The sequence below is a fragment of the Dipodomys merriami genome, unplaced genomic scaffold (assembly GCF_024711535.1).
Source record: "Dipodomys merriami isolate MVZ:Mamm:240054 unplaced genomic scaffold, mDipMer1.0.p SCAF_116, whole genome shotgun sequence".
In the NCBI taxonomy this organism is placed as follows: Eukaryota; Metazoa; Chordata; class Mammalia; order Rodentia; family Heteromyidae; genus Dipodomys; species Dipodomys merriami.
In genome coordinates, this window is record NW_027202449.1 from 2,361,523 (window position 1) to 2,377,781 (window position 16,259).

Consider the following 16,259-nt stretch of genomic DNA (forward strand, 5'->3'; position numbering starts at 1 on the left):
CAGACTCCTGAGTGCTGGGACAACAGATGTGTGCTCCCATGTCTAAGTAGGAATCACATCTTACTTTAAAAATGGACACAAATTGGGATTACCCATACGGAGAATTTGATAGGTGAAATATTTTTTAATAGACCTTTTAAACGAATTTTAAGGACTGAGGGTGTGACTGAAGGAGTGGAGCACCGGCCTAGCAAGCACAAGGCCTTGACTTCCGGGTTGGCGCTCTACCACCTGAGCCACGCCTCCAAAGCCTTGAGTTCAAATCCTTGACATCACACACCACCGCCAGCAAAACAGAAAAGGGTTTCCTACTTCCTCTGGAATCTTCTAGACTTTTTCTTTAAGATTAGAAAAGAATTCAGCTCTACTAAGTAGACAGGGTCTACCAAGTATAACTTAGGGATGAAGACCAGGATACGAACTCAGATCACAGGCGTATTGTAAAGGGGTCTCTTTGGCTGTCCAGGTAGTGATTTTGGCTCCTCTACCCCCAACCCCCCCTTCCTAAACCCAACAACAGTGAAGTCATCTGCTTATTCCTTATACAATAAGTCAAATATACGCACTAAAAAGGCTCATGCAAATTTCTTCATTAGTAAAAATCACACAATTAACCTGAAATGTGTGTTAAATGAAGCGGCCAAATTGTTGCGTATTTTCCCAGCTCTTAATTATAATTTTGGTAATCAATTTTTGTCCTGATTACCAAAAAGGAAAAAAATAAAACCTCCAGTAGATGCCTGATCGGAGGGAGGTTGCTGAGCTGGAGCACAGATGAGACCCAGGCTGTTTCTGGCAGAGAAGCCTTAGCCTTTGCTTCATTCTCCTTCATCTGAGTGCTCATTGCTGAGGTGATTGGATTGTAAGGAGGGCTTTTTGGGGGGAGCCTCAGCCTTTCCTGAACTGTGCAAGGTGACCAGAAATTCTGTTTCTTCCTCGTGTTTATTTCTTTTCTTTTCTCTTTTTTTTTTTTTTTGTCGGTCATGTAGCTTGAACTCTGGGCCTGGTTGCTGTCCCTGCGCTCTTCAGCTCAAGGTTAGTGTTCTACCACTTGAGCTACAGCGCCACTTCCAGTTTTCTGGTGGTTTATTGGCGATAAGAGTTTCATGGAGTTTCCTGCCCGGGCTGGCTTTTAACCTCGATCCTCAGATCTCAGCCTCCTGAGTAGCTAGGATGACAGTCGTGAGCCACCAGCGCCCAGCTTCCCGTGTTTATTTCTTAAATGGCTTTTGACTGCCAGGTTAAGAACTTTCCCCAAGTGAAGGCTGATGTCCAAGTTCACAGGCCTGTGCAGTCACATGGCCCAAACGTCCTGAATCCATGTTAAGAAAAATAGCAGCAAGGGCTGGGATGTGGCTTAGTGGCAGAGTGCTTGCTTAGCATGCATGAAGACCTGGGTTCGATTCCTCAGTACCATATACACAGAAAAGGCTGGAAATGGTGCTGTGGCTCAAGTGGTAGAGTGCTAGCCCTGAGCAAAAGTAGCTCAGGGACAGCATCCAGGCCCTGAGTCCAAGCCCCAGAACTAGCAAAACAAAACACAACAACAAAAACAAAAAACAAAACAACCCAGCAGGCAGAGGGTCCTGATAGGCACTTGCCCCCCAGGGCTCAGGACTGTTGGGTCTCAGGATAAGGAGAACCTGGCAGCCCAGCAGTCCGCAAGCACTAGGGGGCGCTGTGGGGTCATGGGCGCCCAGACCATGGAAGCTGGGAGCCGGCGGCCTCCTGGGGCTGCCCGGGAGGGCCGGGTGGACGGGTGCTGACCCTGGACCAAAGCCCCTGGCAGTCAGAGGCAGAGCGGGCTGGGCTGCCTGTGAAGCTACGGGGCCCAGGGAGGGCGAAGGGGGTGGCTCTGCAGGGTTGGGGGTCCCCTGGCACAGACCTCCTCTTTCCAGGGAGGGAAGAGCAAGGCAATCTCAAAGCACAGGCCAGCACGGCCTCCCTGGCCTCCCTGGGACAGGAGGACGGGGTCCATGCAGCGGGAGGCTCAGAGGAGCAGAGGGTGGAGGAAAGTGGAGGCCGCTGGCCGCCGTGGGGTCCCTGGTGTGGGGCTGCACGCAGACGCGCTGTGCCACTATTTCCTGTGATGGCCCGTGGGTCTCCAGGGCCCCAGGGGTCACACCAAAGGGTCACCTTGTGTGTGGGGGTGAGATACAGCGTCCCTCTGTTGTCAGAGCACCATGGCGATTGTCCCCCAAAGCGGGGGACTGGGGAGGGTGTCTCAGACAAAGGTTTGCAGACCTAGGAGAAGCGGAGCATTTCTGAGCCACGGCCAGGTGTGGCCTGCAGCTGGGGTTCAGGGAAGGCCTGGTGGCCGCGGGAGGCAAAGCACAGTCAAACCGAAATGTGAAATCCCACGACGTCCATTTGTAGTTTGCAAGACTCTTTTGTTTGATTTGGTTGTTGGTTGTGGGGCTTGAACTGAGGGCCTGGGCGCTGTCCCTGAGCTGTTTTGCTCAAGGCTCACACTCTATCACTTTGAGCCACAGTGCCACTCCCGGTTTTCTGGTGGTTCCTTGGAGATAAGAGTCTCACAGACTTTCCTGCCAGGCCTGGCTTTGAACCGTGATCCTCAGATCTCAGCCTCCTGAGTAGCTGGGATTACCCCGTGAGCCGCCGGCGCCCAGCTGCTGGTATCTTATTGTATCCCATGTTGTGTGGTAGGGAGAGGAGAGAGGGGAGGACACAGACGGAGGCAAACACCTGCTCCCTGGGCTGAGGGACAGGGCATGGCCCCTTCCCAATTTCTTTGACCAACAGGGAACTTTTTAAGCTTCTGGGTCTACAGGGTCTCAAGTGAACCCCCTTCTTCTCAAAGGCCTCTCTGGAGTGGTCTCTGTTCTTCTGCAGCCTCATTTTGGGGAGACATATCCCAAACCCCATCAATTCATTCTTTGGAGCTCTTCCCAAACAAAAAGAAATCAGGTCCTTGGATACGCACAGCATTGTTTCCGGGTTGCGGCAGCTTTTGATGTGTTTAGGGTTCCCTTTTCCAGGCAGAGCAGCCTAATTTCCTGGTGAAATTCCTCCACCTTCTCTTTTGCGGCGTGTACAGTTCACGTCCTGCTTCGGGAAGCTTCTGGAAGCCAGGACCACATGGACTTCCCGTGTGCCTTCCACGAGAGCTGTGTTTTGTGGTCCAATGCAGGAAGTGGCCCTGGGGTTCCCCCAAGGCTAGGAGCCCCCGCCCCCAGCTCTGGTCCAGGGAGACTCTGAAGGGAAGGGAGCTGCGACCTTGGTCCTCGGAGGTGTTCTGTGGTCTTAGCGCTGGCCAGGTAGCCCTGTCCTACCTGCTGCCCACCCTGGCTGGGAGCTGCAGGCACCCCTGTGTCCCCCCCTACCCGCTCCCCTCTCTCCCCAGCCCCGGCCTGGCCGATTCCTGGCTGGTGACTGCAATGGCTTCATAAACCCTTTTGTTTCAGATTCTGGCCTCAAGAGTTTTGGTTTAATACCTTGAATTGTCTTGACCTTTGAATAAACACACAGACACAAACACACAAGAGACCCACACACACACAGGAGGGGAACATCTCTATCACTTTAAAGTCAACAAAGAGTTTTTTCCTTTCTTGCTATTGTTCCTAACGTAGTTATAATGTTTTTTTTTTTTTTTTTTTTGCTTATGTGGTGCTAAGGAATCGAACCCAGGGCCTCATGCATGCAAGGCAAGAGCTCTACCACTGAGCCACCTTCCCAGCCCCCACTAACGTAGTTATAATGTAACATGTGATTTTTTTTGTTTCTTTGTATGCTCCTCCCCCATGGTATCACCAGTTCCACTGTATTTGATGTCAGTGCCCAGAATCTTGTATATACACTTCTCTTGCTTGTGGAGGGGAAAAGGAAAAAAACAAAATGCTTAAATAGTGATACAGGTGGACCCATTGTAACAATGAGATGTACAAGACACTATGTTGAAAATGAACTTTACAATTTAGGTGGGGGTGGAGGGGGGGAGGGTGGAGTTGTGGAGGTGGGAGGGAAGGGAAGGTAGGGGAAAAACAAAGGAGTTGGTAACAATGCTTGATAGGAAACGCACTCATGACCTTGCTCATGTAACTGTAACCCCTCTGTACAGTATTTTTGTTTTGTTTTTTATTTTGGGTCCAGTCGTGGGCCTGAACTCTGGGTCTGGGCGCTGTCCCTCAGTTCTTCAGCTCAAGGCTAGCGCTCTACCACTTGAGCCACAGCGCCACTTCCGGCTTTTTCTGCTTATGTGGTGCTGAGGAATCAAACCCAGAGCCTCATGCACACAAGGCAAGCACTCTACCACTGAGCCACCTTCCCAGCCCTCTGTACAGTATTTTTACAATTAAAAAACGCATTAAAAAAAAGTCCACAAATATGAAACCACAGAAGCAGAGGTTTCTTTTTCCTCCACTGTTTATTGACCTTCTAATAGGAAAAATGAGAAAACAGGCCCATTTATTTTCCCTCCCTACTTTCTTCCTTACTAGCCCTAGGAAATCACTTCTTAAAAGAGAGAGAAGAGAGAGAGAGAGAGAGAGAGAGAGAGAGAGAGAGAGAGAGAGAGAGAGAGAGAGAGAGAGAGAGAGAGAGAGAGAACTTAGCTTTATGGTGGCTGATTACCAAATGCTTATGTTGTATAAATCCTCAAGACTTAACTATGGGCTGAATTTACAATATATTGAGAATCTGGCAAGTTTAGCAAATGAGAGAATTCTAATGGGGACACTTGAATTAATTAATCTGCTTTGTCTTCTCAGCTGTCTGGAAGCTGAAATCTGAGAAGACAAGAATAATAGAATTCTCTGGCTTTGAAGCGGTGTTTTTGCCTTCTGGTTGTACCCCAGGAATATGAAGAGCTTAACACAGCTGGAAAATTATGATTTCTGTTATACACGATAAAGATAATGAATCCCATACAGTTAAATTACCATCAGCGATCCCAATCGGTGCCTTTTTAAAAAAAATCTGTGACTGAAGGAAAGATACTTATCAGCTGCACTAATAACTAAGAGAACTAGTCTAATTTCCCAAAATGTAATGTGTGGTTTAGGTGTTTTGGTTTTTTTTTTTCTTCCCTATATTGGAGCTTGAATGCAGGGCCTATGCGCTGTTCCTTTGCTTTGGGGCCCAAGACTGGCATTCTAGTGTTGGACCTATACTTCCACCTTGGGCTTTTTCTGTGGTTAATTGAAGAGTCTCATGCGTTTTTCTGCCTGGGCCTGCTTCTAACTTTGATCCCCAGATCTCAGCCTCCTGAGTAGCTAGAATTACAAGTGTGAGCCACTAGTGCTTGGGACTGTTTTTTAGTTTTTAAAGCAATCAATGGGCCTGGATGCAAAATTTGGTTGTTCTGTTCCCATCTACAGAAAAGGTGGGGCCGGCTTCCCTAATGCCACCTTGGCTTCAGTTCTTCTGTTAAGCACCTGCCTGGGAAGTCAGCAATGAAGGAATGCCTGGTTGTTATCCCTGGGATGAGTTTGTCCAACACAGGGGTATATCCATCTCCCTCCCTCCCTCCTTCTCTCCCTTTCTCCCTCTCTCCCTCCCTGGCCTGAATTGTCTTCTTCTCTCCTGTCATCACAGACTCATTCCTTCATTCCACACACAGCACCTACTGTAAAATGTATCAGGCAGTGAGTCAACGCTGTGTAATGTTACCCGAATGCTTAGTTATTAGTTTTAATGGACAGTGGTCTCTTCTTGCTCCCTATTCTGCAGTCTTAGTGTGTAGGCTCACCTGGAGAAGGCATTTCTGCGAAGAGGTTGTTGCTGTCTGTAGACAGAAAGTGGGGAGCTGACCTGCCCCTCTGCTAGGGAACTTCTGCCCCGAATGGCTCTGGGGAGTTCTGGGGGTGGCTGCACCACTGGGACGCAGAGAAACTCCTGGAAAGGGCACCAGGCAGCCATATTTTAGCTACTATAAAGAAACAGAATTATGGTTTTAAGCAAACAAGATCTGCTGATCTCGGATGCATTGAGGAGTGTTGATCCACCACCTTTCAGAAGATTAGAATTTCTGTTTAAACAAAAGATTTTCTTCTCGTAATTTATGGCTGACATTGCAAGAGTCACCAAAGAGCCAGGATGAAGCGAGGAGGATGAGGGCTGGTGTGTGTCTGTGTGTGTGTGATGATGCCAGGGCTAGGAGAAGCGTGATCATGGGGTGACTGTGGTTTTATACAAGAGCTGAAGGTGGGGGTGGGGGGCATAGCCGTGGAGGGGAAGAATGGGGGGGCCTCTTACTCTGACATCCCAGGGCCTTAGCTCAGGGAAGCCTCTCTGACTCTTGTCCCCAGCCCCTCTCTTCCTGGTCCAGGAGAGTGCTGGCCTTGCCCTGGCTCCTTCTGTGCTGGCTGGTCCCACATCTTTTAGGCAGTATTTCTTGGACTTGCTTTTTCTTTTTTTCCCTAGTTTTGGAAACTAGGTGGCTCCCTGCCACCCTTCCCTAAGCAACAGTCCCAGGTTGGGGCCTGGGCAGGGCTGGGGGAGGGGCAGTCCTAGCTGTGCATGGGTAACTCGGCACTCACTTGGGCACAGGCCCTGCTCTCTGTGAAGGGCTGCACCCCTCCCTCCCCTCTTAAGCATACTTAAGCTTTTTCAATCCATGATCTTATTCTGATCCACACAGGCCGAGTTTAGTAAAAGCAGCTTTTCTCTAGGTGGCAACTTGACTCAGAGGCTTACAGTTGCAAAACCACCTTTCAGGCCCATGAGCTTTATTTAGGTAAAGCAGGGAGCCGGGCGGGCTGGGGCAGGTGCGGCCCTGGGGTGGCTGGATGTCCGGCCATCGTGAGGTGAGACCCTCATTTTGGAACAAAGACCCGACTTTGTGCTGTGCGCCAACCTGCCACGTTGTGTGGCTGGCCTTTTGCTGTGAGGGCTGGGGGTTGGAGCCAGATGTGTGCTTCACCTCAGCCCAGCATGTGGCCCCTAGGGGCTTTCTGAAAGGCATGTGGGTCTCATCTCCTCTCACTTCAGCGCCAAGCCGCTTCTCCGTGGTCTACCCATGCTCTGTGCAGCAGGAATTCTCCGCCAGGCCTGGACCTGCCCTGGGAGGAAGGACTTGGGGAAAACACCTGCACTGCTGCAGGTCCGGGCGCGTCCAAGTGTACACATGGCCCTGGTGATTCTAACAGTAGCCAGGATGGAACCGGAATGGTGTGGGGCGGGCCTGGCACAGCTCCTGGCCTTCAGTGGGTGTTTAGTGCCAGCTTCTCACTTCTGATTTGGCTGGAAAGCCAATCCGAGGTGTGAACAAGAGCCCTATCTTTGGGTGCCTTGTTTGGGTCAGAATGGAGGCTCAGAGGCATGCAGGCAATAGGGGAGCCCCAGGGGTGGCTGGTGGAGGGGGGAGATGGGTGGTCAGCAGGAAAGGCTTGTGGGGTGATTGGGGGCGGACTCTGGCTACCAGCTCTGTTCACGGTGAGTCTGGTCGAGGGGTGCATGTGCAGTTGCTCACTGAGAAATCTTTCAGCTTTGCAGATGGTGCAGATGTTTGTAATGAAACCCTCAAGCTGAGATGCAGTATTTCCCTCTTTCTTTTGCATTTTTCAGTTTTCCTTAAGCGTCTCTGTGATTACTAAAGTTGAAGTTCCACAACGATTACGTCCTGCAAACAAGTTGTGGAGGCCTCCAATGAATTTTAGGCCAACTTCATTTCCAATTTGCTTACTTTTGAAAACAAAGTAGTCTTAATTTCTCCAAACTTAATCAACCCCCGAGCCACAGGCCATGGATTCTTGTAGGAAGCTGACTGTGGACCATGCGGGCGCTGGGAGGGGGTGCGGTTCTGGAGCAGCAGGAGAAGGAAGGGCACCGAGGGTCTCAGCCACGGGCAGGAAGGGCGTCAGGCTGGTGACAACCGCACGTGACCACGGTGTGGACAGATGCCCAGGAGCCGACTCAAGGGTTCACTACGGGGTTCAGGTGCGCTTCCCAAGGGGAGCAGCCGAGGAGCGGGGCTCAGGCACTTCCAGCACACGGTGGTGGTGGGGTAGATGCAGCCCACGACAGGGGTGGGCAACAGTGGAGACGGCATACGTGTTGGAGCAGCTGGGCCGGCTGTTCTGCAGGCCCGAGTGCGGCTCTCCAGTCCTGCAGGCTCCCTGGGCACCGCCCACAGCCAGCCAGCACCAGGGGCAGACACGGGGCCCTGAGCAGGACCGTGGACCCTTACTCTGTACCTAGCAACTGGGCTGGTGACCCCAGGCATTGGAGTTGGGGACACTGAGTCACAGAACTGTGGGTTGACTTGTGTCCCTACAAGCCAAGCAAGGCTGGTCACTGTCACAGCTGGTGGCCAGCTGGGGAGGGAGGGTAGGGAGCCATTGTGGAGTGCTGAAGGGAGCGAGGCCTGTAGCCCTGGGCTTCCGCTTCTGCCTGTGTATCTCGCCAGGGCTGCCTGAGAGGGGACAGAGCCACGGGAGCCAGCGGCGTCCACTGCTGTGACAGCGGCGCCATCAACCTGGGTCTGCAATGCAGGGGACCCTTTATAGCATGTTCCCATTTCTCAGATGGACACAATCGATGTGGAGCGGCAGCGCCTGGTGCAGCTGGGCTGTAACACTGAGCTTCCAACAACGGGCTGTTTGCAACTATGCCCTCCGCCACTCTCCCAAAGACAAATGGAAACCCTGTCCTCTTCTCAAAACAGTTAAGTGTAATTTGCTCTTTAACTGCTTAAAAACCCTGCCCCATTCTTTTTCCCCCTTTGATGGTGCCTTAGTGTTTGAACTCAGTGCCTTGAGCTCAGCTGGCTTGCTTATGGCTGGTGCTCTACCACCTGAGCCACACCTCCAGCCTGTGTTTTTGCTGGCTATTTTGGATGAAGACTTGAGGATTTGTCTGTCCTGCCTGGTTTTGTACCTTGGTCCTCCAGATCCTAGCTCCCGAGTAGCTAGGATTACAGGTGTGGACCATGGATGCCTGGAAAAACCCAAAATGTTTAAAAATGTAATTTTATGAATATCATTTCCATAATTTAAAAAATCTTATACTGGGCTGGGAAGGTGGCTCAGTGGTAGAGCGCTTGCCTTGCAAGCCTGAGGCCCTGGGTTCGATTCCTCAGCACCATATAAGCAAAAAGAAAAAAAAGCCGGAAGTGGCGCTGTGGCTCAAGTGGTAGAGCGCTAGCCTTGAGCTGAAGAGCTGAGGGACAGCGCCCAGGCCTAGAGTTCAGGCCCCACAACCGGACCCCCCCCCAAAAAAAAATCTTATACTTTTCACAAGTTAGATTATATTTAAATACATGTATGTATCACAGAATTATCTGCCCACAGCTTAACTGCTGGAGGAACAGGAAAAAAGAATGCTTAGACTAAAAACATACTTTCATGAAAATAAAGACAAATGAACTAATAAATTGTCAGCTTTCAATAAGTAATCTCCGTATTGGATGACTGAATTTTCTGGTAAAATATTCACCATGCTCTTTAAAACCCTTTTAATCAACGGAAACACAGAGAAAGCTCAGAGTGACGGGCTAGCCTCTGCTGGCTTAAGAGCTGAAGTGATTTTCTACTGAAGTGCGTTTTAATAGGGGCAAATTGATTTCGAGCGGTTCTCGTCTCGTCTCGCTGCGCAAGGCTCCAAGCACTGGGGGTGGAGGCCTAGGTTCAGAGGCCAAACAGGTAATTCATCATCAATTCCTTTTCCATTATCTTAGGATCGGCCCGGCCTGTGACCCGCAGCATCGGGCAGGGCCTGGCCTCTCTTATTTCTCCATGTGGGAATCAACATAAACTGGCTAGCCATACACTAAAAATAATTAACATGAAGTCATTAAAAATATGCATCCCCAGCCCCTAGATGTGTGTATTAAATTAGGACCAACAAAGGTGGGCCGGGTGGGGGCTGCATTAGACTCCATGTCCCAGCCAGCATAGGTTGGGGCCCCTCAGATACCCCAAGGCCATGCCTGGGGCATTTCTCACAGGGATGGGGCCCGGAGTCCCCTAAAGGTTTGTGTTTCATGATGAGAAGACCAAGTGGCACCTGTGCCCTTGTCCAGCCTGGTCTGCGGAGAGGAGGCAGGCGGCCACCGAGAGCGTGGCCCAGTGCCTCTCCATGCCACTGGCCACACTGCTACCAACCTCTCCTCCAAGGAGTCTGAGAGGCCGGATGGGGATTGGGGCTCACACACCCAGTGTCCACCTGACCCCTGCTCACCAAAATCTCTTTGCCCTGCTGCTCAACCCTGGCAGTGTCGCCACCTGGCGCTGGGCGCCTCTGTGCTGAGGGGTCTCGGGCACTGGCTGGAGGCTGCTGATCTTGGCCCTGACCCGTCCGATACCAGCCACGCCTATTTTCTGTTGCTAAAACACAACACCACAGTCTAGGTGAGTCATAAAGAAGAGAGGTTCATTTTGACTTACGGAGGGTGGAAGCAGGTCCTCTGGGACGGGCTGGTGTCTCCTGCTGTCTCTCCCTCATCTCCTACAAACACCCAGACCCAATCAGCAATCCCCAGGGCGGTGATCTAGTTCTAAGTCCCTCCCACAGGCCCCAGCTGGGGCCACGGTCAGATTGCTTCTATTCCTGCAGCAAGTTCCAAAGTGAGGTTTGCAGGGGACAAAGTGCATTCAAATCATGGCTGTCCCCTGCGGGAACAACCGACTAAGAGACCTGGGTTCCTTCCTGTTAAAAGGCATCCACCGTATGAAAATCTAACAAATAGAATTTAGCAAGTACAGAGTCTTTCCAGGGGCGCTATGAGTAATTATTGTTGCCAACTAATTCTCAGGGTTAGCTATGACGCCAAATTCCTCCATTTTAACCTAATGAAAAACACATAAAATCCAAAGAGCACAGTTGTCCCTACAGGAAGACTTCAACTTGCAAACAGGCTGGGTAGGAAGTTCACTTACGCGGGTTGTTTGGAGGGTGCTGTTGCCATAGTGAACGGAGCCTTGGCCACCTCTGCCCGAGAGCTGGGTCTAACGCGGTCACACAGTGGTTGTACCTGACTAGTGATGAAATACATTCTAGTCCTGTGGCTCCAGGAAAGCAGGATTAGCCAGAGGTACACAGTTGGCGCCCGAGGGTGGGAAGGCTTCCCTGGGGTCTGCCTAAGGTGGAGGCCTGCTGGCACGCTATGGGGGTGCCTCCAGGCGTGGGCGGGCCCGGGAGAGGCACCTGCGGCGGGCTGGTGTCTGCATTCCGCACAGTGGTCACCCCAGGTTGTGGCACAGGTGGAGGCTGGCTGGGGTGTGCTGTGCCGAGCCCAGGGCACTCCTGGCTCACCTGTCCACTGTGGTTCTCTACCAGCTCAGGCAGCGCCCCTCCCGTCTACACAGGGGGAGGCCTTGAGCCTGGGAACTTCCGTGTCCAGGGGTGGAAGGAGAAGCAGCTGTGTCTCCCTGACTGAGCCCACACTTCAGTGAGGTTCGAGGCAGAAGAGACTTGGTCAAGCACCTTGGGAACTCGCAGGTGGCACTAGCTCGGCTCTTCTGCACCAGCCTTCAGAGCCCGCACCTGCTGCTGGGCGGTGCACATCCACGCGCCGAGCTCACCGCAGCCACGGGCGCTCCACCTGCGACAAGTCCTCCCTTCCTGGGCTCCTCCAGGACCAACACCTCCTGTGGGGTGTTCACGCTTCCTCCGCCCCATCCCTCCCCCGCCCTGCCTTCCAGTCTGTACTTACTTTCCTGCAGTTTCACTTAGCAATGTGGCCTGTGCATTCTCATCTGAAAAACCAGGAACACAAAACAAACTTTTGACACCAGGAAGCTCCAGTAGCAGGATTTCAGGCACCTTTATTCATGGCAGACAGTTCTGGTTGGAGACTTGCCTCTGAAATCTGTGGTCCAGGACGCCAGCTCCTCCCCAAGCCCCACTGCCTGCAGCCACTTAGGGGCCTAGAGAAAGAAGGCTTTGCACACAAGTTTCAGCCAGACTGGCCGGAGCTCAAAACTGTGATGCTAAGGGGATACAGCACCACCTACTGACTGAAGGAGAACCGTGGTGACTCCATTTTAGCACAGATTTGACTCCTGTGTGTTCCCCAGATAATTTTAAATAAATATTTCTGTGCAGTACAACCAAGAATGGTGGTATGGGAAACAGGTTTTTCTGAATGAAGGTCTCCCCCACAGTGTCTGACAGCACTGCGGGGTTTCAGTCGCCTGGCTTGCCTTCCAGACTGTTAATGCTGGCTTCTTAGCACCGGACACTGCAATCTGAGCGCAAGAGTTACTGTCTCTGCCTTCAAGGATCAACAATAAAACTGATACTCTGCAAGAATCTCGGCAAAAAATGTTACTTAACCACCAGAGGCTCCTACTGGTCACTCAGCCTTTTCTAGCCACGTGACTGGCACAGACTCGATCCAGTTTCTCTCTCCTCTCTTTCCATCTGTAGCTTAAAGAAGGTCTAAGGTCACTGAGATTTAAAATCCTGCCAGATGTCTGTGGTAACACTGGTAGGGTCTGGACGAAGTTACTAGAATCTCATGCACTAACAAAGGAGCACCTCGCTCCACCAGGCTGCATCACTTCCCGCAGGTGAAGGGCTCAACACAGTAAGGAGGTGGGGACTCGTCACTGACTTCAGTGCTCACGCTCAAGTCACGCTCAATTCTGAGTTTTGGCAATAGAGTAATTAGTGACAGTATTTCTGAATAAAAAATCTTCACATGCATTTAGTCCTTTGCAAGTATGGTCAACAAACTACTCAACAGTCACTTTGTGCTGAGAATAAAAGAACCCTAAACTACAAATGTCTCATATCACTACATTGAACAATCAAAGGAGTTACTATTTCTCTAATAAAAATTACACAGTAACTTGTATCAAACAGCAATTACTACAAAAGAATGGCAGGAGAAAATGACTTCACAAAATGCACTAAAAACTTGGAAAACTTTATGCAGGAACTACCAAAGTTTCAGTGTTTAATAATTAGGTGACAACTGACCAAGTGTCTAGATGTGAAGACACCATGTTTGGGAAACTTGGGGGGGTGGGGCGGACTCTATAAACTAACTTTACAGGACATGGTAGCAATGTGCTCTGGAAGATAAACCCAGCCACGCAGGGCAGGTGGGTGTGAAAGCCACTTGCTTTTCCTGACGTAGAAGACGATGCTCCAGATTTCAGTGGAAAACACCAGCAACCTGTTGGAAGAAACAAACAAACGAAAAGATTACAATGGCTTTCTTCATTTGAGGACACATAAAAATGATATACAAGCACCAATTACAGGGCTTTTGGACTATTCTATTGAATTAAATGTATTTTCTGGGCATAATACGCTACCAAAATGAAAGCATTTTATTGGAAAAATTTCTGAATCTACTTCTCACTCCCCTTCCTTTCCTTGAATTATTTCTGACACTTGATGGTCTGACAATCTTCAATCCTGCTATCTTGGGATTTCTCAGTTGGTGGGATTCTAACTAAGAGGAACTCCCCCCCCCTCCAAGGTTTCAAGATGGCAAGACATTTTCTAGATGAACTTCAGATAGGAATGAAGATGACAGAATACACGTAACGTAGCTGTGTGATTTTCTTGCAGTGAATTAACCCAATTTGTGGCTAAGACACATGCAAATTCAGGCAATGCTGGCCACTGGAACCTCAGCCTACTCTTAAGGATCAGGGCAACTTTCATTTCAGTAACAGAAATCTGTTCTACTCACATAAAATTCAGAGTAAACCTCCTTTTTAGAGGGAAGTAAGATGCTACAAATGACATGTGAAAGAAGTGTGAAACTCCTTAACAAAGTCTCTGATACCACATACACCACATGGGTGAAGAAGCCCATAGTGCTGATGGACTCCTGGGCATCTGTCTGTCTTGCTCTATGTGGAGTTGAAATTATGAATAGCCTTTCTTTATTCTCTGAAACTGTCCAGTACAATGTAATCAGGCCTGGAGTAAAGGCCAAGTGTGTCCATGGTCTAGCTCATCCATGACAATAGTCTTTATAAGTTGAAACATTTAAGAAAACGGTTAATGTGGATAGCCTACCTGTTGTTTTAAAGCCAAAATTAAATGAACAAATAAAGGAAAATCTTCCAGTGGCAAAGGCAGGCCATCAAAACCACATCTGTGACTATGGAGATGCCGGCAAGTCCATGGGAGACCAGAACTGGAACTTGAACTTGGTACTTATGCTTTTCCCGCACGTGGCTACTGCCCTACTAACTGTGCCATCCCGCCAACCACTGTTAACTCGTTAACTAACAATGACATGGGTCTGATTAGTAAAAACTAGGGAAATAAAAGTCTACATGAAGGAAGGGAGCTTGGTGTAAAAAGATGTGAAAGCCCGCGTCTGTGTCGGCGGCGGGTGCCTCTGGCATGCCCGGAGGTCTGGGAAGGCCGCACGTCCGGCCGACGTCACCGGCCAGGTGGGCTGGCGGCGATTTGGCGGCGATTCTCAGCTGGGCGTCACCCCGGTGCCCCCCTCACCTTCAACTCTTCTGTGTGGCTGGAATCTTGTTTTCACCTTCCAGTTCTTCCACCCCAGCCTGGGTCATGAGGTCGGCGATGTTCTTCTCCAGATCGTCGATGCGACTGCTCATGTCATCGAGTGGCCCCGTCGTTAAGGAAACGCACAGCCACACGCAAGTGCGGGTCCCTCCGAGGCCCCGCGTGCTCCCCCGCGGAGCGGCGGGCCCCGGCCTCGGGCTGCCCGGGGCGGCCGTCCCAGCCCGGCCGGGCCCGCCCCCGACGCCCCGCCCTGCCCCGAGGGGCCCCGCCCGGGCTCGCGGCCCGGGAAGGATATTTCTCCCGATGATCTGGTCCGACATGGTCTGGAATTTATCCTGCATCTGCTGCAAGAGCGTCTGCACCTAGGAGAAACCAGAGCCAAGCAGCAACACCCAGCCGTCGCGGCCGGACCCCCGCCCCGGGCCGAGCGCGGGGCCTCCCCGCGGGCGCCGGCTTCCCGGGCGGCGGGCCGAGGCCGCGGGCCCGGCGGGGGCCCCCACGGCCGCCGCGCGTCGTCCTTACCACTGAGGTGAGGTCCTGCACGTTCTTGGGGTCGGTGTCAGCCATCTCCCCGGTTCCCAGCTTGGCGGCCAAGGTCTGGAGCCGTCAGCGCCACTTCCGTTTGTCACCGCAGGCAACCCTCCCCTCGGGCCCCCATCTCTCGCGAGGAGACCGGCTACTCGCGGGACCGCAGGGCATTGTGGGGGCTGTAGTTCACGTCTCACCCCGGAAAGCTCGCTTTCCATTCGGAGGCGATGCCCCGCCCATCCTCGTGGCTCCGCCCACCACCACCTTCCGGCCCCCCGCACACCGAGGGCCGCCGAGACGAAGCCGGAAGTGGGCCGGGGAGGGCGGGATCGGCCTGGGTTCCCACGCGGGCTGTGTGTCGGGCGCGCCCTTGCCCGGGGTGCGCCTCGTGAGGGCCCAGAGCAGGACCCACGGCCAGCCCTGTGCCCCAGAGCCCACGCGTGCCCCACGGCGACTGCTTGGCCTGTGCTGGGCTTCTTGGGAGGTGGCCGCCATGTTTGCAGGCCATCTTCGGGGCTGGTCTCGCCCTCCGGGCGCCGCCGGGGCGGGTGGAGGAGGGACTTCCGGCCGGGGCCGGGGAAGGAGGCCGCGCGGCCTGTGCCTAGTGACGGCCTGTGTTGTGGCCGTGGCCGGGGCTGCGCGGCCACGTGGGTGGATCGGGTCTCGGGTTGACGGAGTTGGGGCAGCCGCACCGGGCTTGGCCAGGGCGGCCCGCCCCAGCTACGCTTTCCTTCAGCGCCCAGCCCTCCCCTTCTCGCCCGTGCACAGAGACTTTCCCTCCTGTGCCGTGTGCAAGGCTTTAGATAGGTGTATGTGCACGCATGCACACATCAGATGCTTCCCCGGACTACTACCGGAAATGGGCATGGTGTTCTAACTGGAGCCTCGGAAGACACACGCCGTAATCTCATGGTCTTACAATATTGAGAAAGCAGACACAGGACTTAAGAAACAGGCACGAGGCCAATCAGATTACGGTGGTGATAGACGCAGGACTTTCTGACTACACTTTTTCCTTTTTCTATCATCCTCGAGTTCTCTGTCAGCAGCTGCTGTATTTGGCAGTCTAGGTCAGAGAATTCTTTGTTGTGGTGGTTGTAGGATGTTGAGTAGCAGTTCTGACCTGTGCCCAGTAGATACCCTCTCTGCTCTACCACCAGCTCTGACAACAACTCAAAACATCCAGACACTGCCAAATGTCTTCTTGGAGCAGAGGTTATAGGAATCAGAAGACATTGCCAAAAATTAGTTTTTGCTACAGCCATTTCTTGAGAATGTTCCCCTATATGTATATATATTGAAATTGAAGATTGGTCACATGTGTT

The 16,259-nt window shown here is 51.9% G+C and overlaps 1 protein-coding gene across 1 annotated transcript; it reads right to left on the reverse strand.

Moving 5' to 3' along the window:
- Positions 1–12,811: 12,811 nt before the first annotated feature.
- LOC138822874 (heat shock factor-binding protein 1) lies at positions 12,812–15,065 on the reverse strand. The gene is made up of 4 exons (XM_070015846.1): positions 14,929–15,065; positions 14,702–14,768; positions 14,386–14,506; positions 12,812–13,084 (listed from the first exon to the last, which is right to left on the reverse strand). Exons 1-3 carry the CDS (start codon positions 14,971–14,973, stop codon positions 14,388–14,390), a joined length of 231 nt encoding a protein of 76 aa, XP_069871947.1. The 5' UTR covers positions 14,974–15,065; the 3' UTR covers positions 12,812–13,084; positions 14,386–14,387.
- Positions 15,066–16,259: the final 1,194 nt, after the last annotated feature.

Coding starts and splice junctions, on each gene's coding strand:
- LOC138822874 (XM_070015846.1), bottom strand. CDS start 14,973: ATGGCTGACACCGACCCCAAGAACGTGCAGGACCTCACCTCAGTG. Junction 14,769..14,928: donor TGCAGGACCTCACCTCAGTG/GTAAGGACGACG, acceptor GGTTTCTCCTAG/GTGCAGACGCTCTTGCAGCA. Junction 14,507..14,701: donor GGACCAGATCATCGGGAGAA/ATATCCTTCCCG, acceptor CGACGGGGCCAC/TCGATGACATGAGCAGTCGC.